The 25,953-nt window shown below is 61.9% G+C and overlaps 1 protein-coding gene across 3 annotated transcripts; it reads left to right on the top strand.

The window, feature by feature from the left end:
* Positions 1 to 25,422, top strand: CBS (cystathionine-beta-synthase). 3 transcript variants are annotated; one of them, XM_021071046.1, is made up of 16 exons: positions 1 to 139; positions 4,750 to 4,966; positions 9,194 to 9,300; positions 11,545 to 11,679; positions 13,492 to 13,571; positions 13,690 to 13,824; positions 14,322 to 14,391; positions 15,546 to 15,637; positions 16,303 to 16,428; positions 16,919 to 17,003; positions 17,300 to 17,405; positions 18,989 to 19,066; positions 19,241 to 19,375; positions 20,028 to 20,136; positions 22,913 to 22,997; positions 24,598 to 25,422. In XM_021071046.1, exons 2-16 carry the CDS (start codon positions 4,758 to 4,760, stop codon positions 24,753 to 24,755), a joined length of 1,710 nt encoding a protein of 569 aa, XP_020926705.1. In that variant the 5' UTR covers positions 1 to 139; positions 4,750 to 4,757; the 3' UTR covers positions 24,756 to 25,422. The 3 variants fall into 3 exon arrangements, with proteins under 3 accessions (XP_020926705.1, XP_020926706.1, XP_020926704.1); XM_021071047.1 differs by lacking the exon at positions 1 to 139 and adding an exon at positions 1,095 to 1,281; XM_021071045.1 differs by lacking the exon at positions 1 to 139 and adding an exon at positions 1,095 to 1,491.

Here is a 25,953-nt window from a genome sequence, read left to right as displayed (position 1 = left end):
GCCTCCCTCCCACTCTGGCCGCCGGGTCCCCAGGGAGCCGGCCAGCCCCTGGTCTGGTCTCGAAGTCGCAGCTTTCCGGGTCACTGCTCGCCGCTCTCAGAGGCGCCCAGCCTGCTGCTCTTCCCCGGTCTCGGTCCAGGTGAGCACCTGCCGGACCGAGACTGAACCTACCCTTAGGCGGAGAGATCCGACTAGCGTCCAGGAGGGGGTCCCTGCCGCCCCAGCCCCTCGGCCTGGGTTGCATCATCTTGCACGCGCCCGCGGCGGACCTGGGCCAGCGCCCCGCGCGTCCCGCTTCCCCAACCCTCCCCTTACGGCGAGTCCGGACCATCCTGAAGCTGGCGATTCCGCGCCCACGTGGCCCAGGACCCCCGATCCAACTCCCGCGGCTGCGGATGGACCGCAGGGGGCGTGAGGGGCGGAGTGTTGCGCTGAGACCCCGGGAGGGAACTTTTGGAAGAGGCGCTCTGATGGTGCCGTCATTGATTTTTTTCGCTGCGTTTTGGCTGGGAAATGATTGTTTGGCAAATTACTGGCCTCCACCAGTTGTGTGTCGTGGGCGGGGGGGGGGGAACGTGTAAATATCGATGTAATTGCGCAGGATGCACGGGAGGTGGCCGCCCGCGGGGGGAGGGGGCCCTGACCCCAGCCCAAACCAGGAGGGTGGAAGAGAGTGACCTGCGACCCCAGCTTCGAGCCTAAGGTTGGCCGGATGGCTAGTCCGGAGACGGGGGAGGGTGAGTGGGGGAGGGGCGTGAGCGCAAAACAGCCTCCCACAGGATTACCTGGGGGTGTTTATCCCAAACTCTGTCCCCAAATGCCCCTCCCGAAGGCCGGTGACCGGGCCGCCTCCAAGTCCACCGTAGGGTCTCGATTTCCCGCCCTGACAACTCACATCGAAAGAGGAGTTTCCTACCGTCGGTACTCTCGGCCCTAACTGGCCCTCTTGGGCCGACTGGTGCCGTGTGCAGGGTGCCTGGGGGGCTAGGGGTCGTGACCCCCAGGAGGGTTCTGTGGTTTGAGGTGCTGCGGGAGCCAGCAGGGCGGCGTCAGGTAGCCCGCCTCCCCGGAACCAACGTCCATCGGCGCACAGGGCTCTGTGCCCGAGGGGAGCTGTGCCAGGGCCAGCGGGGCTGAGCCGGGCGGTGCCAGGAGAAGCCCGCCGATTGGAACTCAAGTCATCAAGCGAGCGACCCGCCTAGTGCCTGTGGGTTCTTCGGAGACTAGGTCGCTTTCAATCTTTGTTCCTGGCGGTCCTTACTTTTTGGGAGATTGCTCCAGGTGAGGCAAGTCGCCACATAGGAGGCGCGGGGCTGCCCGCGTGTTCGGGCTGCTTTGCGTGGTATTCTGGCCCGTCTCGCAGCTGAGTGCGTGCCCACCTGGCCAGGGCGCTGCAGGCAGGTCGGCCTCTGATGGGGAAAGAGTTCTGCTGGATGGAAGAACCCTCTCCCCACGGGCAGGACTCCGCTTCCCGCGGGCACTTTTTCAAAGGTGAGCGAAGGCGGCAAGACTTGCTTGCGTGGCTTCCCTAGGGGGCCCAGACCCCCTGAAAAAGTAGCCGGTGATTCCAAGACTTGAAGGAACTACGGCTCTAGGCACATTTAGCAGAATGGCTGGGAGGCTGGTTTCTCCCCGGAAAGCGGGCGCGCCGCCCAGCCTCGTGGATTTGAAAGGGAGGGGACTGGGGAGGGTGGGGGTGTCCGCTTCCCTTGTGCACAGGCTCCGGCCCGGGCACCTGCCGCGACCTGCTGGGCGCCGGTCCACACCTGGCGCTGGGAGAAAGGGAACCAGCAGGGCGCTGCCTCAGTGCTGGGGTCCGAGGTCCTTCCAGCTTCCTGGAGGAGCGGTGGGAGCTCAGAGATCACCCAGAGCCACATCCCTACCTGGAGCTCCTCGCAGGGACCTTCCAAACCCACGGGGCTCCAGGGACTGGGGGGCAGGGGGGCAGCAGGTTTTGATTTACGGAAAAAATGAGAGAGGGAGCGTGGAGTGAGTTCCCACACACGTCCCCTTCCCAGGTCCCGGTGTACTGAACACCTTACACCTTAGTATGGCGGGGCTTTTCTGTTTGTTGTTTGTTTGTCACAATTAATGAACATTACTGGGTTTTTTGTTTGTTGGTTTTGTTTGTTTGTTTTGTTTTGTTCCCTTTTCTAGGGCCGCTCCTGCGGCATGTGAAGTTCCCAGGCTAGAGGTCTAATTGGAGCTGTAGCCGCCGGCCTACACCACAGCCACAGCCACACAGGATTGGAGCCGTGTCTTCGACCTACACCACAGCTCACGGCAACGCTGGATCCTGAACCCACTGAGCAAGGCCAGGGATCGAACCCGCAACGTCACGGTTCCTAGTCAGATGTGTTAACCACTGCGCCACGACGGGAACTCCCTAATGAGCATTCCTTTTTACTAAAGTCTGTACTTACCCAGATTTGCTTGTTTCCCCCAGTCCCGCCCTCCGTTCTGGGAGGCCCCCCAGGAACCCCCGTTACCTTTAACAAAAGGTCAGCTTCCCGGGGGGGTGACTTTTCAGTCATCAGCCAGGCGCATGATGGCTGTGGTCCTGGCCTCTGTTCCCTGTAGAAACTCGGGGGGAAGCAGCAGACGGGCTGGGTTCTGTCCTGGTTGACGAACTTGAGAGCGGGCGCCCGCTCATTGTCACCCCCAGCAGCGGCCAGGGCTGCAGTCCCTCCCGTGTGCGCCCATTCCCCCCCTCCTTTTTTGATCACGTATGTTAAGGTTCCATGAGGGTTTTTTTTTAATTTGAGAAGATGTACATAATCTGCAATCGATTTTAACCGTTCTAAGTACCTACATTCACTGTGCTGTGCAAAATCCTCGGGATTCTCTGTACCCGGGGTTTTTTCATCATGTCTGTCTTCCTTTCTTTTTTTCTTTTGAGGCTGCACACGCGCACACGGCATATGGACAGTCCCAGGCTAGGGCTCAAATCGGAGCTGCAGGCTACACCACAGCCACAGCAACTTGGGATCAGAGCCTCATCTTCATCCTGTGCTGCAGCTCACGGCAAAGCCAGATCTTAACCCACCGAGCAAGGCCAGGGATCGAACCTGCATCCTCAGGAATACTAGTCGGGTTCTTAGCCCCTTGAGCGACAACGGGAACTCCCTTCTTCATCATTTCTAACAAAAACTAGGACCCGGAGTTCCCGTCGTGGCGCAGTGGTTAACGCATCCGACTAGGAACCATGAGGTTGCGGGTTCGGTCCCTGCCCTTGCTCAGTGGGTTCACGATCCGGCGTTGCCATGAGCTGTGGTGTAGGTTGCAGACGCGGCTCGGATCCCGCGTTGCTGTGGCTCTGGTGTAGGCCGGTGGCTACAGCTCTGATTCGACCCCTAGCCTGGGAACCTCCATATGCCGCGGGAGCGGCCCAAGAAATGGCAACAACAGCAACAAAAGACAAAAAAAAAAAAAAAAAAAAAAAAAAAAAAAAAACTAGGACCCATTAAACAGTGACTTCCCCGCCTCCCTCCCGCAGCCCCCGGGAACTTCTCTTCCAGTTGGCTCTGATGGCCAGTGCTGTGGTACCTCGTGTAGGTGGAGTCTTTCAATCTTTGTTCTTCTTTGTCCGGCTTATTTGACGAAGCACAGTGTTTCATTCCCCTGTTTTTAGGGTAAAAATGTACTATTATCTTCCTCTTATTTCTATTATGTGAACGTAGTCTTTATAAAAACAACTTTATACAAAAGTTGCATATATAGGCGTTCCCCTGTGGTGCAGTGGGCTAAAGATCTGGCGTTGTCGCTGGTGTCGCCTGGGTCATTGCTGTGGCGCTTCTGCATGCCAGGAGCGTCGCCGAAAGGAAGAAAAGTTGTGTGTGCGTTTAAGGTGCACAGCTTGGTGTTTTGACCTAAGTATACATTGCGCGAAGACTTCGCCGTCAAGCTAAGTAACTGTCATCTCCTCTACATACTTGCTGGGTGTGTGTGGGTGTGTGTGGGTGCCCGCCCGCGCGCGCGCATGCGTGTGTTTGTGCCTGAGCTCGGGTGTTGAGATTTTAGGGCTCTATTCCGCTTTGATGGCTGCATACTATCCCACTGTATGGATAAACCACACCTGGTTTATCTGTTCATCCGCCGATGGACACTTGGCTTGTTGGCACGTTTTTGCTGCTGCGACTGCTGCTAAAAACGTGGTGGGCCAGTATCTGTTTCCATTTGCTTGAATACGTGCCTAGGACTGGAATTGCTGAGTCACTGGTAGTTGTATGTTTAGCCTTTTGAGAAACCACCAAGCTGTTGGGCAGGCCAGCTGGCACCTGCATGGTTATGCCTTTTCCTGCTGAGCTGCTCACCAGAGAGGAGCCCTACCCCCACCACCTGGTGGCAGGGAGCAGGATTCCCAGGATCAAGCGGCAGGAAAGTAGGCTCCAGAGTTCCCACTGCGGCTCTTTGGATTGAGGACCCGACATAGTTCCCTTGAGGATGCAGGTTCCATCCCTGGCCTCACTCAGCGGGTTGAGGATCCAGTGTTGCCACAGGCTGCAGCTCGGGTTGCAGATGTGGCTCAGAACCCACACGGCGGCTCGCATCCAGCGTGGCTGTGGCTGTGGCATAGCCCTGCAGCTGCAGCTCTGTTTCGACCCCTGGCCGGGAAACTTCCGTGTGCCATGGGTGCAGCAGCCCTTAAAAAAAAAAAAAACAAAAGAAAGCGAGCCGGCTCTGCTGCGGGGGTTTGGAAATGTTGGAAGCGGCCTGAACTGACAGCATCTCTTCCCTTCCCCATGACAGATCCCGGCATGCCTTCTGAGACACCCCAGGCGGAAGAGAGGGCTGCGGGGTGCCCCCGCCTCTCCGCGGCACACTTGCGGAAAGGCAGCCTGGAAAAGCGGCCTCCGGGGGACAAGGACACCAAGGAGCACCTGTGGATCAGTCCTGACACCCCGAGCAGGTGCCTCTGGCAGCTGGGCAGGCCCGTCACCGACTCTCCACACCACCACACCACCTTGTAAGTGCCCGCCTCTGATCCTAAGACGGGCTGTCCATTCCCCGGGGGAAGAGTTTGGTACCTGGAAGCCAGACAGCCAGGGGGCCGGCACGAGACCCCACTCCCATCGCTGTGCCCTCGCAGTCCCTCCGGGTGGTGAGCTGGGCTGGGAGGCACCTTATAGGGGCGTCGACCGAGGCTCAGAGAGGCCAAGACTTGTTGGTGCTGCCGCCCAGCACTTAGCTCAGTCCCTCAGGGAGCAAATGGTCAGCCCGTAAAGAGATGGGCCCAGGCCACAGGCTCCGAGGGACTGGTTGGCGTGAGGTTTCTCTCCAGGTCCGTCTGGCTGCACACTCCCGTGTGAGGCGAGAATGCATATTGGTCAGAAATTAGGGTTGCTGATGCCTGCCCGTGTCTGCTTCAGGTCATGAAGGATTTTTCTGATGGGCTCTTTTGCTGTTGGCGGAGTAAACCTCGAGTCTCAGCCCTCTGTTGAGCATTCGGGTGTCCGCCTGACATCCTTATCATAATTGCAGTGAAAAATAAGTGTGTGTAGTCAGAGCACCTGCTGTCTGGGTGCCCTGCTGTAGGTGCAGGAGGCCAATCAGTGGGAAAAAGAGGCAGAAATCTCCGACCCATCACGAAACTCAAATCCAGCTCACCACATCTTAGGACTGTATTTATTTCCGTCTGTCATCTCCCAGTGTTGTGGAAACTGCAGGAACCCAAAAACCGTGGCAGTGGAAGGAGACAAACAGCCCTCGGAGACATGGAAAAGCCAGGTTTATTCAGCTCCGGTGCGGGCTCAGAGGAGTCACCTCCAGAGTCTGAGCACCAGGTCTTTGTTCTCAGTAACTTTTATGCACTACAAGGGCTTGATTTTGCCATGTAAGCATCCCAGACATCCCCCCATCCCCAAGCAGTGTTCCTCCCTAAGAAACTGAGCCAGCAAGGTTACGGAAGCAGAACTGATAAGCAATGCTGGGTACCTGATTAGCAGGGCTGCTGGCTTGGACAGAGGGCACACAGTTGTTACATTATTACAAGAAGGGTGGCATAGTGACGAGCACAGCTGGAAAGGCTTGCAGCTGCCTTCTTAGCCAAGGGGGAGTTGTTCTTTAGTTAAAACTCTTATTTCACCAGAAGTAAACCAATGAGTCAAAGAATACACCTTTTATGTATTATTATTATTTGTCTTTTAGGGCTGCACCCGCGGCATATGGACGTTCCCAAGCTAGGGGTTGAACTGGAGCGACAGCTGCCAGTCTACACCACAGCCACAGCAACGCGGGATCTGAGCTGCACCTGTGACCTACACCGCAGCTCACGACAACGCTAGATCCTTAACCCGCTGAGCGAGGCCGGGGATCAAACCTGCATCCTCATGGATGCGAGTCAGATTCATTACCGCTGAGCCGCAACGAGAACGCCCAAGAATGCGCCTTTCAGGTGTTTGATTCTTACTCCGTATGGGCTATGAACCACCCCTGTGAGTACTGATTTTAGAGTCAGAACTGGGGCGGGGCTGGCAGGTACGATCTCCCGTGGGGCCCATGGACAGAAATAAAATTGACAAACCCAGAAGGTCTCAAGGTCAAACGTATCTGGATATCCGCAGCTTAGGAGGCCGCCTTGGCCGCTGGCCATAAAGGATGAGCCCTCGCTGCCAGAACACCCCAGAGCAGGGGGCGAAAGTCCTACATGAGGCTGGGGGCGGCTGCCGGGAATGGGGCGTGCAGGAAAGAGGGTTCCCGGTGGCTCAGCGAGGAGGGGGGGCCCGGCCGCCATGTCATCCAACCTGGCATCACACCTGCCCTCCACGTAGGGGCCAAACCCTCCTAAAGCGCCCTGGCAGGGTCGCTGTCCCCTCCTGAAACCGCTCGTCCCAGGTCAGGCCCAGGTCACGGGGAGCTGGGCTCGGGCCTGAGGCGCTGGGGGCCCCCTGCTGGGAGGAACTAGACCCAGGTCCCCGGAGGAGACACCCTCGGGGAGCCTGGCAGTGAGAGCACAGGGGTGGGGGGAGAGGGCCCTGCCCGGGCGGTGGGGGAGACCTCAGAGCCGGTACCTGGATGGCCGAGCTGTGTGGCTTCTGGAGACAGCGAGTTCAGATGGTTCCAAGGTGGATGGGCTTAGAGAGAGGAACAAGGCGGGAGCAGCGGTCGGGGGTGGGGAGGCAGCCCCCTGCCCCCACCCGGCCCCAGGAGTTTGAGGCTGATTCTCAGGGGCTCTGGGTTCTGCTCCCGCAGCCTCCTGGGCTGTGCCCCAGTGAGATCACTCCGGCCCTCATCACCGCCCCCCGGCCTGGTGCCACCGTGTTGGGCACGCTGCCACCATCTCCTGCCCCAGGGGGCGGGCCGGCCTGGACTGGGCTCCCCCTCCCTGCTGGGGGCGGATGACTCAGCCCCTCTAGTCCCTCCCGGGTGTACCCCCCTGCCTTGGCTTTAACTCCTTAATGCGTCGAACCCGGGCTGCCCCGGGGCCTGGTCCCCTCCAAGGCCGGGTCAGGAGCCCTCTGTCCCGCCCGGGCTCTCCCGCACCCGACCGTCCACGCCCCTCTTTGCCAGGCCTGCCTCTGGCGTGGCCTGGAGCGTCCGGTTTAGCTCCTCGCCCCCTGGAAGGTGCAGCTGGCTTCCAGCCGGTCCGTGTTGCCGCCTGTCTGGGGCCGGGTGGCAGACGGGTGGAAGGCGGCGTTCCCTGGGGCCGATCGCTGCCCTGGGAGTGAGTGGGGGCCCTGGGAGTGAACGGGGCGGGGAGTCTTCGGGTTAGTGGGGTCCTGCCGTGCTGACCTCGCTCGCCCAGGTTTGAGAAGGGAGTCCGGGGCGTGGGAAGCTGCTGTGTTTCCTGGAATGGATTCCTTTTTCATATTCCGGATGAGTGGTGGCATGTCCCTCTCCGTCATGACAGCGGCGGGGCTGTCCTACAGGTGGCTGTCACCTGTCACCAGCTTCTCAGCTGGAAGAACCGCTGGGGACGGGGCAGGTCCCTCCCGTGTGAGGGGGACGGTTGGCCTGTGAGAAGGGATTCCCGTTCTGAGCCTGAAGGCCAACCTGGGAATCCCTCTGACCTTGGCCCCAAGGACAGAGGTGACCAGCCCCGAAGGCCTTTGTTCTTTGGTCTGAGTGTCGCGCAGACTCTCTGAGAGCTGCCAGGTGCCCGGGTGAGCACTTTGCAGCCACTGTCACTGCCTCGTAGCCAGATTGTCTGAGGGATCTCTGCCCTGGGGTCCCCACCAATGTTTTCGTCAAAGAAAAGGGAAGGCAGGAGGTGTCGCAGGTGCCGAGAGGAAAAGAACGGAAAGCCCAAGACCTTCTAGAAAAATGCATCAGGACCTGCTGTTGCTTTCAAGTCGGGGCGTGTTTAACTTTTTTATTTGAAAAGAAGCGGCAAAAATAACTCATAGAGGTTGTGGGGCCCTTTGCCCAGCTGCCCGCTGATTCTGTCTGTTAGAGCAGCAGGTCTTCAAACCCCGGATGCAGTGGGGCAGCTTTCGTGGGGTTTAGAGGTGCTCGCCTTTGCACGTGTGTGTGACCTTGACCCAGGTGTAGCTGTGTGTGAGCACTGCCCAGGTCCTCATGGAAGCCACTTCTCTGATTTAGGGTGGTTTTTTTTTTTTTTTTTTTTTTTTTTTTGGTCTTTTTTGTCATTTTAGGGCCGCACCCACGGCATATGGAGGTTCCCAGGCTAGGGGTCCAATCGGAGCTGCAGCCACCGGTCTACACCACAGCCACAGCAACGCCAGATCCAAGCCACGTCTGCGACCTACACCACAGCTCACGGCAACGCCAGATCCTTAACCCACTGATCAAGGCCAGGGATTGAACCCGCAACCTCATGGTTCCTAGTCGGATTCATTTCTGCTGCACCACGACGGGAACCCCATCTCTGATTTAGTTTTTGATTTACTTAAAAAACGTACTGGACTGCCAAGGCTGCCTTTCATTTTAGTTTTCCTTTTTTCTTTTTTTTGTCTTTTTAGGGCCGCACCTGCAGCCATATGGAGGTTCCCAGGGTAGGGGTCGAATCGGAGCTGCAGCTGCCGGCCTACACCACAGCCACAGCCACGTCGGATCCGAGCCGAGTCTGCAATCTACACCACAGCTCACGGCAATGCTGGATCCTTAACCCACTGATTGAGGCCACGGATCAAACCCACATCCTCATGGGTGCTAGTGGGCGTTGTTACTGCTGAGCCACCATGGGAACTCCTAGTTTGGCGTTTCTGAGTAATCGTGGATTCCTCTGTTTTAGGGCAAAATCCCCCCAAATCTTGCCAGATATCCTGAAGAAAATTGGGGACACCCCCATGGTGAGAATCAACAAGATCGGGAGACGCTTCGGTCTGAAGTGTGAGCTCCGTGAGTACCGGCTCCCGACCCTCAGACCCGGGGGTGGGGTGGGGGCCAGCCCTGGTGGAGGTGGGGAAGCACAGGGGCAGGGAGGTGCTGGAGGTGACCGAGCCTCCCTGGAGTCAGTGTTGGGGGGGGGGGAGGCTGGACCGTGGCGGGAAGCCCCAGGGCAGAGGTCCAGGGCAGAACGTGAGCCTTGAAGGAGGCTGCGCTAAGCCGGCCGCTGCGGGAGCAGAGCGAGTCCGTATCCTGTCCTGGACACGCCGCTGGGGGCTGGGCTGACGTGACAGCGGGGCCGCTTTTGCCACGAGGGTCTCAGCCACCAAGCGGGCAGGAAGCGGCCCAGACTGTTCATCTCTCACCTATGAGGCAGAGTGGGGAATAGGGGCTGTGTCTGCTTGTCCCGGGTACCCAAGGCATCGCCCATGAGTCTTGTCTAAGTAAGTCCTGTGGGGAAGGGGCTTCCTTGCAAAGGCTGTTTCCAGAAACATGAGAAGGTGGGCGCTTTCTTCACTGCCACTGTTCTCCAGGGCACAGAGCCCACGTCAATGCCAGCCTTGTCCCAGGGGACGTGGCAGGTGCAGAGGCCCTGGGGGGAACCAGCGCGGTGCTGCTGGGTCAGAGAGCCGGACTGGGGACAGCGTGGCAGGGGGGCACCACTAGGGGATGGACCGAGGCTACGTGCTGATTCACCCCAGAGGCGCCGTCATCAGAGGCCCCCGCCCCACCCCGGGTGAAGAACCCTCTGATAAGCAACGAGCAGGTCACATTTGCAGACTCTGCTGGGGTGTCCGGGCTGCATGGGAACAGCCCCGGGAGAGCTGCTCTCTGCTGTGTGCTCTTTCGTCAGATAACCAAGACCATTCACTAATGCCCCGCAGGCCTGGGCCTGCTACACCAGCGGGAGCCCCTGAAGGAGGTTTTAGTATGTCCATTTTTTCTTTTTTCTTTTGAGGGCTGTACTTCGGTCTATGGAAGTTCCCAAGCTACACCACAGCCACAGCAACGCCAGATCCGAGCTGCATCCACGACTCACACTGCAGCTCATGGCAACGCCAGATACTTAACCCACTGAGCGAGGCCAGGGATCAAACCCGCATCCTCATGGATACTAGTCAGATTCCGCTGAGCCACGACGGAAACTCCCTTAGTGGGTCCATTTTACAGAGGGGAAAACCGAGGTTCAAATTGATTATGTGGCTTGCCCACGGCTGATCAGCTTGAAGCCTTGCGTCCGTATTGGCCTTCCCATGGCTCAATAGAATGTTCTAAGAGTAAGTCCAGTGTGTGACCGACAAGAGTCCTGGGGCGCAGGCCTCCTCAGCGGTCAGACACTGGGGAGTCCCTTGAATGGCTGGGCAGCAGCGTCTCCTGGTCCCAGGAGTGAAGTCTGTCTGCAGTTGTGGAGTTTCAGGAACCAGGACAGAGCAGGGGGGGTGTTTTGCGGGTGCTCTAGGAGGGCCCGGATCCCTGCTGCAACCCCCCCCGTTACAAACAGTGCTCGTTTTCAGGAGGTGGGACGGATCCCTCCCAGAAGGACAGGAGAGCGGAAGCCAGGGCCTGGGCATGGGATGGACGTGGTGTCTGCCCGGTGGGGAGGGTGGCGGCAACCCACAACAGAGGGCAGGAGGAGGCCTTGCGGGTCCTGGTGGGGGGTGTTATGAGCCGTGGCTTTAGGACATCTGTCAGGCCCGCTGGGTACGGCCCTGATTCAAGGTGGGGCTCAGGAGTTCCCGTTGTGGCTCAGCAATAACAAACCCGACCAGTATCCCTGAAGATGCAGGTTCCATCCCTGGCTCTGCTCAGTGGGTTAAGGATCCTGCGTTGCCTGTGGCTGTGGTGTAGCCAGCAGCTACAGTTCTGCTTCAACCCCTAGCCTGGGACTTCCATAATCCGAAGGTGGAGCCCTAAAAAGCAAAACCAAAAAAAAAGTTGGGGCTCAAATGGGCTCCTCACTGCAGACCCAGCAGGGCTCTTGGGGACCGTGCTGCCCCACGGGGGTGGCTCTGCTCTGTCGCTGCCTCTCTCACTTGGAGTTGCCCTGTGGCCCAGGTGGGGTGGGGTGGGCAGGCGGGAGAAGCCCTGGCGGGGGAGCACCAGGTCCAGGGCAGGTGTGGAGGCAGCGATGGAAAGATGATGACTCCCAGAACCAGCAAAGGCCACACCTGTCCCTGCATCCCGGGACATACCAGGGCGTGGGGGGCGACCTCAGTTAGGGGCTGGGGCCGCTCCTGACGCACCTCTGGCTTCCAGTGGCCAAGTGCGAGTTCTTCAACGCTGGCGGGAGCGTCAAGGACCGCATCAGCCTTCGGATGGTCGAGGACGCAGAGCGCGCTGGGACCCTGAAGCCTGGGGACACCATCATTGAGCCGACGTCGGGGAACACAGGTGGGTGCTGCTTCTGGCCAGAGCCCCCAGCCCAAGAGATGCACAGCTGCACGCACTGGCCTGTCGGCCAGCCCTTCCCTTTGCACACTTTGCTCAGCACCTGAGGCCCAAGTGCAGGTGTGCACCCCAGACCTGCGTTCTCTGAGGCTTGCCGTCCAGGCTGCATTGATGCCATTGGCGTCTGTCACCTGGGCAACCACACGTGGGAGTAAAAATCTGCCCTAGAAGTTCCTGCCGTGGCTCAGCGGTTAACGAATCTGACCAGGAAGCATGAGGTTGCGGGTTCGATCCCTGGCCAAGGCGTTGGTAACTCAGTGGGTTAAGGATCTGGCGTTGCCGTGAGCTGTGGTGTAGGCCAGCGGCTACAGCTCCGATTCGACCCCTAGCCTGGGAACCTCCAACATGCTGCAGGTGTGGCCCTAAAAAGACAAAAAAAAAAGATAAAAATCTGCCCTCGTTTCCTCGGGCTGCAGTGATGAGCCCTGCAGCCTGGGCGGCTTAATCCACAGCTGTTTATGGTCTCCCAGTCTGGAGGCTGGACGTCCGAGACCTGGTGTCAGCGGGCCGGTCCCTCCCGAGGCCTCTCCTGGGCGAGTCGAGGGCCGTCCCCTCCCCGTGGCCTCAAACGCATCTGTGTGTCGGCGTCCTGCTCTCCTCTTCCCACGAGGACGTCAGACATGGGGGATCAGGGCCCACGAGACCCCACGTGACCTCATTAATCACCTCTTCAAAGACCCATCTCCCTGGAGTTCCCGTCGTAGCTCAGCCGTAACGAACCCGACTAGTGGTCCATGAGGACGAGGCCTCGCTCAGTGGGTTAAGGATCCGGCGTGGCTGTGGCTGTGGCGTAAGCCGGCCGCTGCAGCTCCAATTCGACCCCTAGCCTGGGAACCTCCATATGCCGCAGGTGTGGCCCTCAAAAAGCAAAATAAGTAAATAAATAAAAAAGACCCGTCTCCATTGCTGACACATTCTGAGGGGCCGCAGGGTGAGACTTCAAGGTAAGAATTTTGGAGGGACACAACGCAGCGCGGCCCCCAGGATTCCTGTCCTCGGATGCGAGGCACACCCACCCCGTGCCGGCAGCCCCTAGGTCTGAACACACCCCAGCACCTACGCTGTCTCATCTAAGAACCGCTGTTGGAGGTGGATGGGGCCGGAGGCACCGCTGCTCCCGGGGCGAATTCCACCCTGGCTGTGACCCTTGACCCCAGACTTGCTGTGGGGTCCTGAGGGCCGTGGAGGGACTGGCTTGGGCCGGACATTCCCAGTCCCAGCCCAGGAAGGGGCCGCGGGTCAGGCAGGGCTGAGGCCGAGCAGGGCAGATTCCAGGGGTCCCGAGGCTCCGGAACCCTCCTCTGCGGCGTGATGCTTTGTCTTCCGGAGAGTGGCCGCGGCCCCTTGGAACTGAGGAGGAGGAGGAGGTGACCGGCCGGGGCCTGGGCTCCGGGCCTGCCGTGGGTGTGGCAGCGCCGCCTCCAGCCGCTGTCAGGGTCACTGCCCTTCCTCCAAGGGTCCTGCGTGTTCACGGCGAGCGCCACGTTTGCTGTGCTTGCCCCTTCCTTGTCACCTACAGGCGCCCAGTGAGAGCTGGAGGAACTGGGGTTCGTGTTCTGCACCCCACTCTACTCTGGGCGCATTTGCCTTTTTATCGCTGCCTCCACGTTCTCTTCCCCCGCCCCTGTTTGAGGGCAGAAGGGGATGGTGCTGGCCATGGTTGGGGTCCCGCAGCGCCCCCTCTCCTGGGGCTTCCAGGCTGGAGGCCAGGTCTGGGGGGCACTGCGACCCCTCGCTCCCCTGTGCTGTCCCCAGGGATCGGGCTGGCCCTGGCCGCTGCCGTGAAGGGCTACCGCTGTATCATCGTGATGCCGGAGAAGATGAGCTCGGAGAAGGTAGGCGGGGGTGCGGGGGTGCGGGGGGTGAGGGGGGAGAGGGCGTCTCTGGGTCTCTGGCCTCCGGCGCCGGCGCTGCAGGCCTGGCGGGGAGGTGAAGCCCGCGTGCCCTTTGCAGGTGGATGTCCTGAGGGCCCTGGGGGCCGAGATCGTGAGGACGCCCACCAATGCCAGGTTCGACTCCCCCGAGTCGCATGTGGGAGTGGCCTGGAGGCTGAGGAATGAGATCCCCAATTCTCACATCCTGGACCAGGTGAGGCGGGGGCTGGGGCCAGTGCGCACCCAGAGCTTTGGACCAAGCGGGGCTGTCCCTGGGGCACCTCTGTCGGGGGCGGGGTGGTGCCGCCTCTGCCGCAGGAGTGACCGATGCCCTGGCGCGCAGTCGCTGGCTTCTCCCGGCCCGTTCAGGTTCCCGCATGCCGACTGGCAAGGTCGGACAGGCCTTTGGCTCTGCCGTGGGTGTGCCGGCTTCGACGGCTCAGCTCCAGGCGCTGGGTGGGGATGCCCTTGGCGGAGGACCCCAGAGGCTCTGCAGGCATAGGATGCGCAGAAACCTTTGTATCGGAAGCTGTCACTCCGCCACTGCAGAAACTGCATCGTCTGGAGAGCTGGCTTTCATGCTTGGTGTCTGCTGAGGTGCCTGTGCCGCCCCTGAGCGGCCGGGATCCTCCGGCTCACACGGAGCTGTTTGCCGGGTGCTGCCCGTCCTGCGCATTGACTTGACTCGGGGCTTTGGCTCTCTCTCTGCAGTACCGCAATGCTAGCAACCCCCTTGCTCACTACGACATCACAGCCGAGGAGATCCTGCTGCAGTGCAACGGTGTGTACTTCTAACCCTGCTGTGCATCTGAACCGGGCGGGTGCATGTCCCTTAGCCACTCCTTGGTAAACTCCTATCCACCCTTCAAAACCCGGCTCAAATGTCCCCTCTCTGTGCAGTGCTGTCTAGAGCATCACCCCAGAGCAGTTTCCTCCCTCTGTTGCGCCCTCCTGGACTTTGCTGACGCTTCTCCTGTGACACCAAACATTGCATGTGGTCGTGTTCGTTTACCTAGCAGTCCTCCCTCTAGTCCTGTGGGAGCTCCTAGGTGCAGGGAACAGGTGTGTCTCAGGCTGGTTCGGGCTCGCAGCTGGGGCTTCACGTTGCTAAACTGCATTTGGCCTCAACCCTCAAGGGGGCACTGAATTCCACATTCAGTTTTTCCATCTCCAGAGCTGGGGCGGTGACGCCTGCAATTAGCTTCTTCTGTACGGACACAGGGCTGCTTGCCACCTTTCCATGCGTTTGGTGCCAAGGCCCCAGGGATCCTGATGTTTTCTGATGGGCTGTTTCCCGAAGAGACTTTCAGGAGTGGCCAGGGGCTCGGCGCCTTTGGCTGCCTGTTTGGAGCCTGGCATTGGCGTAAGTGCCCCAGGAGCCAGACAGCAAAATCCAGGCATTTGCTCACCCAGGTTTTATGGGTGAGAACTCTCATGTGGCAAAAACGGCCCCTCCACCTCGGCCCGGGTGCCTGTGCTGACTTGCCTGCAGGGAGCCTGAGCTGGCCCCCGGGCACCGTGAGAGCCTGGCCGGCATTGAGCTGAGCTGGGCAGTTTATTCTAGTTCCTCAGATATTTCAGTTCACGTATTCTGAGTGTTTGGGGAAACACTCAGAACCTCCCAGGCCCAGCCCTCAGCCACCCGTGCCCGCTTCCTGCGGAAGTCACCTCCTCTCGATTCATGGATCCATGACAAAGCGGGGTTTCGGTGACTGCCGGTCATTTAGACTCAAACGGAGCTCCCAGGTTCCTGCTCCTGTGAGTGGTTCTCAGCAATGAAGGAGCCTGATGAGAGGCGCTAGGTTTGAGGATAGACGCACTCTTGTCCTTACCTGCCTTCGTTGCGGTTGAGTACGTTTTTGCTCCTTGGTCAGAGTGGGGAGCCAGCCGTGCCCGCCAAGAATCTTCTCCCTGACAACCCTTCTGTCCCAACAGGGAAGCTGGACATGCTGGTGGCCTCGGCGGGCACGGGCGGCACCATCACGGGCATTGCCAGGAAGCTGAAGGAGAAGTGCCCGGGATGCAAGGTGAGTGGCCCCAGGTTGCCCTGCCCCTGGGAGGTGGGCCTGGACGTGCCTGTGTTCCCCCCGCACCCCAGACCTGAACCACACTTGGAGTCTTAACCATCAGGCTCCTCGGTGTTGGGCCCCCAGGTGGCCTCTGCTAGAGCTGAAAGTTCTTGATGCTGACACTTCTGGGTAGACCACTCACGTCTTATACATCTGCCCAGCCGCCCACCCTCGGGGCACCCAGAGGAGCTGGGGAAGGGAGGGTCACTGTGGGTGGCCTCCAAGGATGTTCCAGAAGCCGAAGCTCTCAGGTGTGGGCCCTGAGGCTATCCCCCCCACTCCGGATGGGGGCTCTGAATCCAGGAAGGGTGGGGGCCTGGAGAGGGGCTCATAGAGCCCCCTGGCAGTGCCTGGCACACTCTCCCTGCACCCATTTCTCTGCCCCTGGGCTCCCGCTGTCCCAGAGGCGTCTCGGGGGCTGTCCCTGGGCCCCTGGGCAGGAGGGGCCGCTTCGCTCAGCCTCGTGTCGCCCAGCCGAATGCTTGCGCCCGTGTCGTCTCCCAGCGCCCAGGCCTGGGTCTCTGGCTTTCAAGTCTTGCCCGTGTGCCTGGGAACAGGCCCCGTCCTGAGGACAGCTGGGTGCATCCAGGGGCGTCTAGAGCCCTAACGCCGCCACCCCGCAGATCATCGGGGTGGACCCCGAAGGCTCCGTCCTCGCCGAGCCCGAGGAGCTGAACCAGACGGAGCAGACAGCCTACGAGGTGGAAGGCATCGGCTATGACTTCATCCCCACCGTGCTGGACCGCTCGGTAGGCGGGGCGCCGGGGCAGGTCCCGCCCTCGGTCCTGGCCTCTCCCGCCAAGGCAGTCTCGGGGGCCGGGATGCGGTGACGCGGTGGCACGTGGTGACCCTGTAGCCCTGCCGGGCAGGGGCAGAAGCCGTCGGGGGCGGGGGTGGGGGCGGCACGGATGGGGCCTCTGCAGAGGGAGGGAGTCGAACAGCTGGGGCATGAGCGGGCCAGCGTGGCAGAGCTGGGCCCCCAGGGAAGGCCGTCTAAGGCCCTAAAGGATGCTTCAGCTGGGGAGGCCTAGGGCAGGGCGCACAGCGGGCAGGTGGGCATGCTGGATCGGGGAGGGGCAAGACCCGGGTCTGCAGCCTGAGTCGTGGAGGCTGCCCGCCGCCTGCCTGGGCCAGGGTCACCTGTGAGGTTGCAAACTGGGCGGTGAGGGCCCGCCCAGCGCCCCCTCACGGCCCGAGCGCCCAGCCCCCGGGCTGACCGCCTGCCCCCGCTGCCTGCAGGTGGTGGACAAGTGGTTCAAGAGCAACGACGAGGAGGCCTTCGCCTTTGCGCGCATGCTGATCGCGCAGGAGGGGCTGCTGTGCGGTGAGTGGGGTGGCGCTGGTCACCCGCCCGCTTCCAGGCCAGCGCGTGAAGGGCGACCTCATTCAGGGGCTGCCCGGCCCACCCGCACCCCCACCTGCTCTCGGCATCCCGCCTGCCAGTTCCCATCCTGGGGCTTGGCAGTTCCCAGCGAGGGTTTGGCTGTGCATCCTGAGCAGACAGAGACTCCGTGGAAATGAGGAGCCTGGGGAGGGACAGTGCCGGTGGGGGGGGGGTCACATCACAGGTACCCACACACCTGCTGGTCTACCCCACCCCCCACCCGGGCCTCTTGGCAGGTGGCAGTGCTGGCAGTGCCATGTCCGTGGCCGTGAAGGCTGCCCAGGAGCTGCAAGAGGGTCAGCGCTGCGTGGTGATCCTGCCAGACTCTGTGCGCAACTACATGTAAGGCGCGTCCCTCCCCTCCTGCACCCCCCTCCTGCCTCCCCTCCCCCTCCTGCCTCCCCCTCCTCCCGTCTCCCCCTCCTCTCCCACCTCCCCCTCGCCTTTCTAGAGCACCTACGCTGTCAGCGCTCCCTGCCCCCATCAGGCCTCCCAGCTCACGCTTTCTCAGCTGGCTTGTCCCCACTCAGCTCTCCCAGGGGCCTTTGAGAGTTGAGGGGGCAGGTGCTGGTAGCCCTGCCCGTGCCCCGGCAGGACTCCTCCTGGAGGGGCGGCTCCCGTGCACTCATAGGGACGCAGCCTCCCCGCGCCCTGTGTCACCAGCTCCCACCTGGGGAGACCCTGGCTGGGCTCAGCAACCCTGAGGACAGGCTGTGCCACGTCTGCCCTTTGGAGTCCGATGGTGCAGCTATTTGCACAGCTGCCCGGGGCAGTGGGCAGCCTCCTGCTTCGAATTACCATCCTCTGGGCAGGTGGCCCTGCCGTGGTCACCGGCCGAAAGTGCCAAGGCTGCTCTGTGGGAGGGAGGGGACGGGGCTTAAAGTCCTCCCCAGGGACCTCCCACCCCCTGGCCTCTTCCTGGCCCTGGGGTGGCAGGTTACATGCCTCCTGTGAGCTCAGCTGTCCCGGCGAGCCCAGCCCTAGGGGGTTTCACCTGAGGGCCATCCTGTCTGGGTGTCCACTGCCAAGGTGCCCTCAGCTGGGCTGCCCGCCCACACGACACAGCGCGGGAGAACGGCCATCTCCCTGTGTGCTTGGCTGGCCCGCTGTGCGTGCACACGTGTGTGTGTGTGGTGGCAGGAATGTGGTGCATGATTGTCCCCTGTGGCATGTATCTCTAGGCTTGGGGGCAGTGGGCATCTGTGCCTCCCACTTTGTTGGTCCTCACTGGGCAGGGAGCGGGCTCCCCCCGACGCCTGGACCGCTGTCCTCTGACCCTGGGTGGGACAGGCCCCCTCTGCCAGGGCAGACATGAGAACTGTTCCCAACCAGGGTTCTTGGGCTCTTGAATCAATAGAAACTGGTGAGAGATCAGACTAGGAATCCAGCCGGGCTTCCCCGGGACCAGTGCCGCAGCGGGGGCAGTGCGTCTCCTGAGGGGGCTGGTCCCTTACGTGGGCTGAGGGTGGCGCTGTGTGCAGGCATCACGCGTGGTGCCCTGCTTTTGCTCCCAGCATCTCAGAAACGGTAGCTGGGTTTTTGGTCTTACTGGTAATTTGCTCCAGCCGCAGGGGCGCACGTGGCTATTTTTAGTCCCTTATAGCCTCTTTGTATCTGTTGCTGGAGGAGACCTCTGTCCAGTGCTGCCACTCAGCCAAGGGCGCCAGCCACAGGCCCCAGCCTGGCATAGAACCTTCTCCTGTACCTTGAGCACAGCCAGCCCTGGTTGACCAGATGCCCCATCGACCGCAGCTCCCTGCAGTGGGGGCTTCTGGAATCCAGCTCTTGGCTTCCACGCAGCCCCAGCCAGCCCCTGGGGTCTCTGCTGGGCCGTAGGGCCGGGGAGGGACCCGGCCTCCCTCTGAGGAGCGGGTCGACCCCTCGGTGTGAGCAGAGCCCGGGCCCTGTGGCTTCTGTTGCGGCAGGTCCAAGTTCCTGAGTGACAAGTGGATGCTGCAGAAGGGCTTCATGAAGGAGGAGGACCTCTCGGTGAAGAAGCCATGGTGAGGACGGCTCTGGGCGGGGGCGCCTCCCCAGCGACGCGCGCGTGGCTCGGGACACGCATCCCACACCTGGCTGGGCACCCCCCACCCCCACCTCCCGTCTCCCCGCCCTTGGACAGCGTCGGCCCCGGACGCACCGGTTCACGGCCTCCCTGCCCTGCCCCCTTCCCCCAGGTGGTGGCATCTCCGAGTTCAGGAGCTGAGCCTGTCGGCCCCGCTGACCGTGCTGCCCACGGTCACCTGCGAGCACACCATCGAGATCCTCCGGGAGAAGGGCTTCGACCAGGCGCCCGTGGTGGACGAGTCGGGGTCAGTCCTGGCCGCCGTCCAGAGCTCTGCCCTCTGGGCTCCGCCAGCCTGGGCTCCACGCTTCTCGGTGTCAGCGGTGCTGGACGGGGCAGCCCCGTGGACCCCACGGCTAACCTTGGTCACTGTGTGTACAGATGCTCAGAGCATCGGGTGGCTGGTCCCTGAGCACCGCCTGGGTCGGGGCTGGTCGTATTATTAACCCTTTAACCCTTTGGGCCTTAAAGCCTCAGTCCCACCCACTGTTGTGGCCAGTGTGGGGACCTGGCCTTGCTCTGAGGATGTGCCTAACAGTGGAAGGCCATGGCAGGCATGCTCTGGTGACAGTGACCAACCGCGTGGGGTCTCCCGGGCTGTCCCAGTTCTAGCACTGAAATTCCCACCTCCCGGGACACGGCCGCTTGGTCACTCTTGACACCTGTCAGAATGGAGATGCCCAGAGGACTCACTGGCTCCCTGGACTGGATGGATGGCTCCAAGGGCAGGCATTTGGCCACTGCTGTGCACCTGCCATTCGCAGACCCCGGGCACTGGCTGAATTCTAAGAGGAGCTCTGAGCTTGACCCGAGGGCGGCTGCGCAGAGGTGGCGGGGCGGCCTGGGGTGGGGGTGGGGGGCACACTGCCCTGACCCCTGCCCTGTCCCCTCTTCCTCAGGGTGGTCCTGGGGATGGTGACTCTGGGGAACATGCTGTCGTCCCTGCTCGCGGGGAAGATTCAGCCGTCGGACCAAGTTCGCAAAGTCATCTACAAGCAGTTCAAACAGGTACGATCCCCACTTCCTGGAGCAGCAGGTGCAGAGGCCAGCTGTGCTGGACGGAGGAGACCGGGCATCGGCGAGACAGCCTGGTTTCTGACCCCATCAGACCCACAAATCTGAGGATTTGCCCCAGCTTCGCAAGGCAAGGCGCCCCAGGTGGGGAAAGGCCCCCGTCAGGAAGGGCTCCCTGCATCCATACTCGGGCAGGGCCTGGGGTCACCCGCAAGCCCAGAGACCACTGTCCCAGCTGGGCCAGGCATCTGCCAACGTAACCGCCCTCAGAGCGCTGGGCCCTGACTTTGTCCTGTGCACACACCCGTCTCAGAGCACCTTAAATGCACCCGAACCCGAACTCCCTGGCAGCAGCACCTTGCCGTGGTGGGGCTGGTCAGGCCCCGTGGCATCCTGAGTTGCTGGCCACCCTGTGATGGGCTGGGCAGAGCTGACTCTGTCCCTGGGGGGTGGGTGGAGTCCGGGCAGCCCCTTTCCTGGTCTTGGTAACACAGACACCTGACATTGCCACAACCCTTTCTCGTCTGACCTCCAGGAGCGTGGGAATGGCGGGTTGTTGGCTCTTTGCCCTTGAAAGGCTAAAGGGTTGAGCCCAAATCTAGGACTGAACTGGATTTTCCTTTTGGCCCACCACACCCGGAGCTGAAGTGTCCCTAGAATCCCTGTGTTTTTCTCATCGCCACCTCCGCCGCCCTCCCCTCCAGCGTGGTCCATGCAGGCACCCCCCGCCAACTGTCCCGCGGCTGGAGAGGCCACAGGAGACCTAGTGGGGTCCTGATCCTCCCTGCCAAGCCCAGCCCCCCTTGGAGAAGCCCCTGCCCTGCGACCCTCAACCCTGACCCCCTGCTCCCTCCGCTCCTGCCTGCAGGTCCTTCCCGCTGCCTCCCAACCCTGCTCCCTGCTCCCCCCTTCCCCCGCCCCCTCCCCGCTCTCCACTCATGCCCCCCTTGCTCCCAGAGGCCGTCCTGGCCTGTGGTCACTGGATGGGGAGCACGGTGCCCAGAGTCACGTGTGGGTGGGTGGCCAGCGCAGCTGAGGGAGGGCTACCCTTCCCCCATCCTACTGCCCACCAGCATTTCTGGAAGTTTCTGCCCCTCTTCTCTCCCGTATTCAGGTGAACATACTCAGCGCGTCCCATTTGGTGATTTTGACCTGAACGGAGGTGTCCACCCCCGAGGGCTTCCTCGTGCCCCCGCCCCCCGGCCCCGCTGCTGTGCACTGTCCCTTTAGACGGCGCGCCCCCGGGCTCATGCACTGTGTGTGTCTTTGTCCAGCTCCCGTCACACGTCACACGGCAGTGTGCTGAGGTCCTGCCTGCACACCGTGTGCCCTTCCCCGCCCACGTCCAGGTCGTGGTGTCTCTGGCTCTTCCTGGGGATGCTGCCCTGGGAGTGGCCCTCGGTCCCCGGGGGGTAAGGGTGGGGCGCGAAGTCTGTGGTCTGTCCCCGCCCTCGGCGGCCCAGTCTGACCTCCAGCCACACTCCCTCCAGCCCCCTGGGCTCTAGTACCATCGGGACCTCGGGGTCCCAAGGCCACTCTGCTCTGGGCACCAGGGGCGGGCGTGAGCCGATGGGATGGCCTTCGGCCGGGCCCAGGTGCCCTGGTCCAGATAGTGTCCTGTGGAGGAGGTGGCACCGCGGAAGCCTGGTGGGTCCCATCTCGGGCGCTCTGTCCCACCCAGGGGTCCGGGCGCCAGCAGGGGAAGGGCCCCTTGGAGCTGTGGCCCCTCAGCACCCGGTTCTCCTGGCGGGGAGGAGGCATCCCCCCCCAGTCTCCTGCCCTTGTAAAGACAAAGCCTGGGGCCCAGCTGCCGGGCAGTGGTTGGTGCTCAGCGGGCGGGTGGACCTCCTGAGGCGGACAAAGCAGCTTTCCATCTGCCCCAGAGCCGACATCTCTTCACCAGGGACCTGTCTCTGTGGCCGGGGTCAGACGACAAAGGGCGCCCGGGGGGTCCCCGTGGGGCTCGCTGCTTTGATCACCACCTTGGGGGTCGTCCAGCCCCCGTGACCCTTCCCAGGGAGCCACGGCAGTGAGGGCCCCGGGGGCGAGGGCGCTGCAGGTCCCTACAGGGTTTTCCGGGGACAGTAAATGATGACCCTGCGTCCTTGTGACACCCGGGCTGTAACTCCACGCCGTGCGGGGCACTAGCCTCTGTGCCTGCCCTGTGAGAACCTCACTGTGACCGGGGATGAGCTGCAGGCGAACCCAGTCTAACTTTGGAAGACGGTCCTGGGTGTCCGTTCTCACTTTCTGGGAAGTTCTCTCAATCTGTCTACTGAGCAGACAGTGCAGCCGCCCCTCCCACCAGCCCATGTGATCACATCTTGTGCAGATTTAGGACTTGTTTTGTTACAACCAGTGTGACCTCATTGGTGACTACGGCCCTGGCTTACGGGAGCGTCCCGTCTTTGGGTTCTGCAGGTGTAAGTGACACGCGTCCCTCACAGCATCACACAGCAGTGGACGCGGCCCCAGGGCTCCTGGCCCCTCTCCCTCCCTCCCTCCCTCCCTCCCCGAACCCCTGCAGCCCCCATCCTGCTAGTCGTGCCTCTTCCGGAATTCACAGGTGGAGTCGGCGTGGGAAGCCATCCCGCTGGCTCCTGCCCTTAGGTTATGTACAGAATCTTCCAGCTCATCCTTTTAGGGGCATCGCGTCTCGTTCAGTTTCTAAATCAGTCGCCAGCCTCTCCCGCTGCCTCGAGCTCCCTTCTGGGGGCCTCGGGCCGGGCCGGGCTGCCCTGGTGAGCGCTGCCCTCGGCTTCTCTTCCAGATCCGCCTGACAGACCCGCTGGGCAAGCTCTCCCACATCCTGGAGATGGACCACTTCGCCCTGGTGGTCCATGAGCAGATCCAGTGTAAGTGGGGCGGCCGCGGGCGGGGCCGGGGACCAGGACGGGGAGCCCGGGCCTCTGTGCACACTTTCCTGCCGTGAGCTCCCAGGCCGTCTGGGAGTCCAGGTGCTGACCGTCAGCGCCCCCCACCCCCAGCCTTGGGGCTCTCAGAGGGACCCAGCTGTGGGCCATGCCAGGGTGCCCACTCCCACGGGCCCAGGGAGATTCATCGCCTGCTCACAAAGCCCCTCCCGGCCTCCTGGCCGCGTCTCCAGTGGTTCTGGGTGAGGACGAGGGTTGTAGAAATCTCGAGAACTGGGGGGCCCTGGAGCCCACCCAAGGCTGGTCCCAGGGCCCAGGCCCCCCCCGCACCGGTCTAACCCCTCGCCCGTGCTTGCTCACAGCATGGGACCTGGCCTTGTCAGGAGTCGGGGGGGGGCGGCTGCAGGTATGTACGCCCGGCCAATCCTGCCTGCTCGGAAGCTGTGCTGTGGTCAGCATCACGGCCCCTGAGCGCCAAGGAGTGGTCCAGGCTTGGGTGGGAGTGTCCTCCGTGTCACTTTTTACTCGTGTTCGAGCGTCTGCACGGCCTGGTCTGGCTCCACTCGCAGGGTCTGTAATACAATCAGGCGTCCTCGGACACGGCCCAGCCTGGAAGCACCGTCCACAGCTGCCTTCGTGCGGTGCGGGCAGCGCTGAGTGGTCACTACTGAGACCGCACAGCCCCTTCTAGGAAGGTGGCCGGCCTGGCTCCAGAGGGGCCTGGGGGCTGCTCCGACGGCCCTCCCCGCGGGGTGGGAGCGCCTCCAAAGCTGCCCCTTGGCCTCAAAGCCCCCGATCTCTTCTGGGTCCCTTGCTTTTTCCTGAGGCACTGCGGCAGGCCAGTGGGACGCCCGGCCCCTCTGTGTGACCTCTGCCCCCAGAGGCCCGAGGGACAGACCGGAAGGCAGGTCTGGAATGGGACCGGCTGGCTCCCTGCCCTTGCTCAGCGCCATCCTGTCTGGCCCAGAAACAGGAGGAGGCGTGGAGAGGATTTCAGGTCCCGAGACCTGCAGGGCGAGTGGGCACGCCGGAGACCCGAAGCGCCCGTGTTCCAGACCCAAAGGGAGGACATTTCCCTCTGACTCGGGGAGGGTCAGCCCTTCCGCTCTAGACGGGCCTTCAACTGCTTGGACGAGGCCCACCCTCCCTGGGAGGGCACCTGCTTCACGCGGTCCCCCTCTCGGGTGCTGCTCTCCAGACCCCCAGGATGAGGACTGACCAGATGCCAGGGCCCTCCGTGGCCCAGTCAGGTTGAAACGTAAAACGAGCCCCGCCCCCAACCAGCCCCTGTGCCCTGTGCCAGGGCCTGTGGGTGTGAGCGGGGCTGGAATCATGCCAGGACGCAGGCCTGGGGCAGGAGAGTGGCCTCAGGCTGTTCTGAAGGACGAGACCTTCCGGCGGCTCGGCGTCAGGGCCCCGCGCTCCGCGAGGCTCACGTTGGGCGGAGAGGGCACTTGTGGGTGGGCCTCCCGGGCACCCGGGAGCCCGTGGACACTGGGCGGGCTCAGGGCCGGCCCCCCAGAGCCTCTGGGCCGGGTCGCTCTGTGTGGCGGCGCCCTGAACCCGCGCCCTGCCCCCGCAGACCACAGCCACGGGGAGTCCAGCAAGAGGCAGATGGTGTTCGGGGTCGTCACGGCCATTGACTTGCTCAACTTCGTGGCCGCCCGGGAGCGGATCCAGAAGACGAAGCCAGGAAGTGCCCTGGATGCCAGGGGCGCCGGGGCCGCGGCCCAGTCCTGAGCCTCCAGAAACACCACACACTCATGTTCTGCCGCAGCCCGCGAGGGCCCCGCGCTCGCGGCAGGTAGCAGAGCGGGCGTAGGACGCGCACTGCTTTGCCCAGGCCAGCAGCAGCGGTGTCATTTCTTCTCCGGTCAATAACACTTGGCGGCCTTAAAGAATCTATTTATGGTTTGTTCAATGAGATGGTTTTCTTTACCTTTCTCTGAATGTTTCATTGAGCACGTCCATTAAAAGAGGACTCGGGGGGGGGGGGCGGAGCATGTGGTGACGGGGGCGGGGGGATTAAAGGCAGGGTCCAGAGTGGGGAGTGGGGAGCGCCAGAGTGGGGCTGGGGGCCGGGGCTCGGTCAGGCCCCGTCTCACGGCCGCCTTGTCCTCTTGGGGCCGGCTGGGTCCGAGTGGCTGGAGTGCTCGGGCGGGCGGGGGCTGGTTCATTGAGGCGCAATTGACATGCACCTAAACCGATCCACTTGAAAATGTGTGATTCAGGAGCGCTATGACATTGCCGGTGTGGCGCAGCCACCCCCCCGTCAGGTTCTCAAACATTCCATCCCCCATTAAACGGTCGCTCACCGCACCCCCCCCACACCCCCACGCTAATCTTTCTGTCCCCATGGATTTGCTTATTTGGGATACTTCCTATAAAAAGAATCGCACAACCTTGACCTTTTGTGTCTGGCTTATTTCCGTCTGGCCTGCCGTTTCGGAGGTCCTTTCACACCGCAGCGTGAACCAGGACTGCGTCCCTTTCTGCGCCTGAACCGTATTCCAGGGACGATGGACCGCAGTCCGGGTGTCCGCTCACCAGCCGCCGGACGTTTGGCTTCTCTCCGGTCTCGGGCTGTGGACACCCGTGTGCCAGGATCTGTTTGAACACCTGGTTTCAGTTCTTCAGGGTATAGACCCAGGACTGGAACCGCGGGGCCACGTGGTAATTCCATGTTTCATTTCTTTGAGGAGCCACCACACTGTGTCCCACAGCAACTCTGGTTCACGTGGCACCAATTTACGTCCCTGGCAGCAGGGCCTGAAGTTGCCAATTTACGCCAAGTCCTCACCAGCTTTTGTTTTCTGGGTGTTATTTTTTTTACAGCCATCATGGTGGGTGCCTCTCACGGTGCTTTGGGTTTGCTCCTCTGTTCATGCACTTTTTTGTGCATTTATATCTTCTTTGGAGAAATGTCTGTTCAGGTCCT

The sequence above is a fragment of the Sus scrofa genome, chromosome 13 (assembly GCF_000003025.6).
Source record: "Sus scrofa isolate TJ Tabasco breed Duroc chromosome 13, Sscrofa11.1, whole genome shotgun sequence".
NCBI classification, from domain to species: Eukaryota; Metazoa; Chordata; class Mammalia; order Artiodactyla; family Suidae; genus Sus; species Sus scrofa.
The sequence above is the reverse complement of the archived record's forward strand: the minus strand, read 5'-3'. Positions and strand labels throughout refer to the sequence as shown.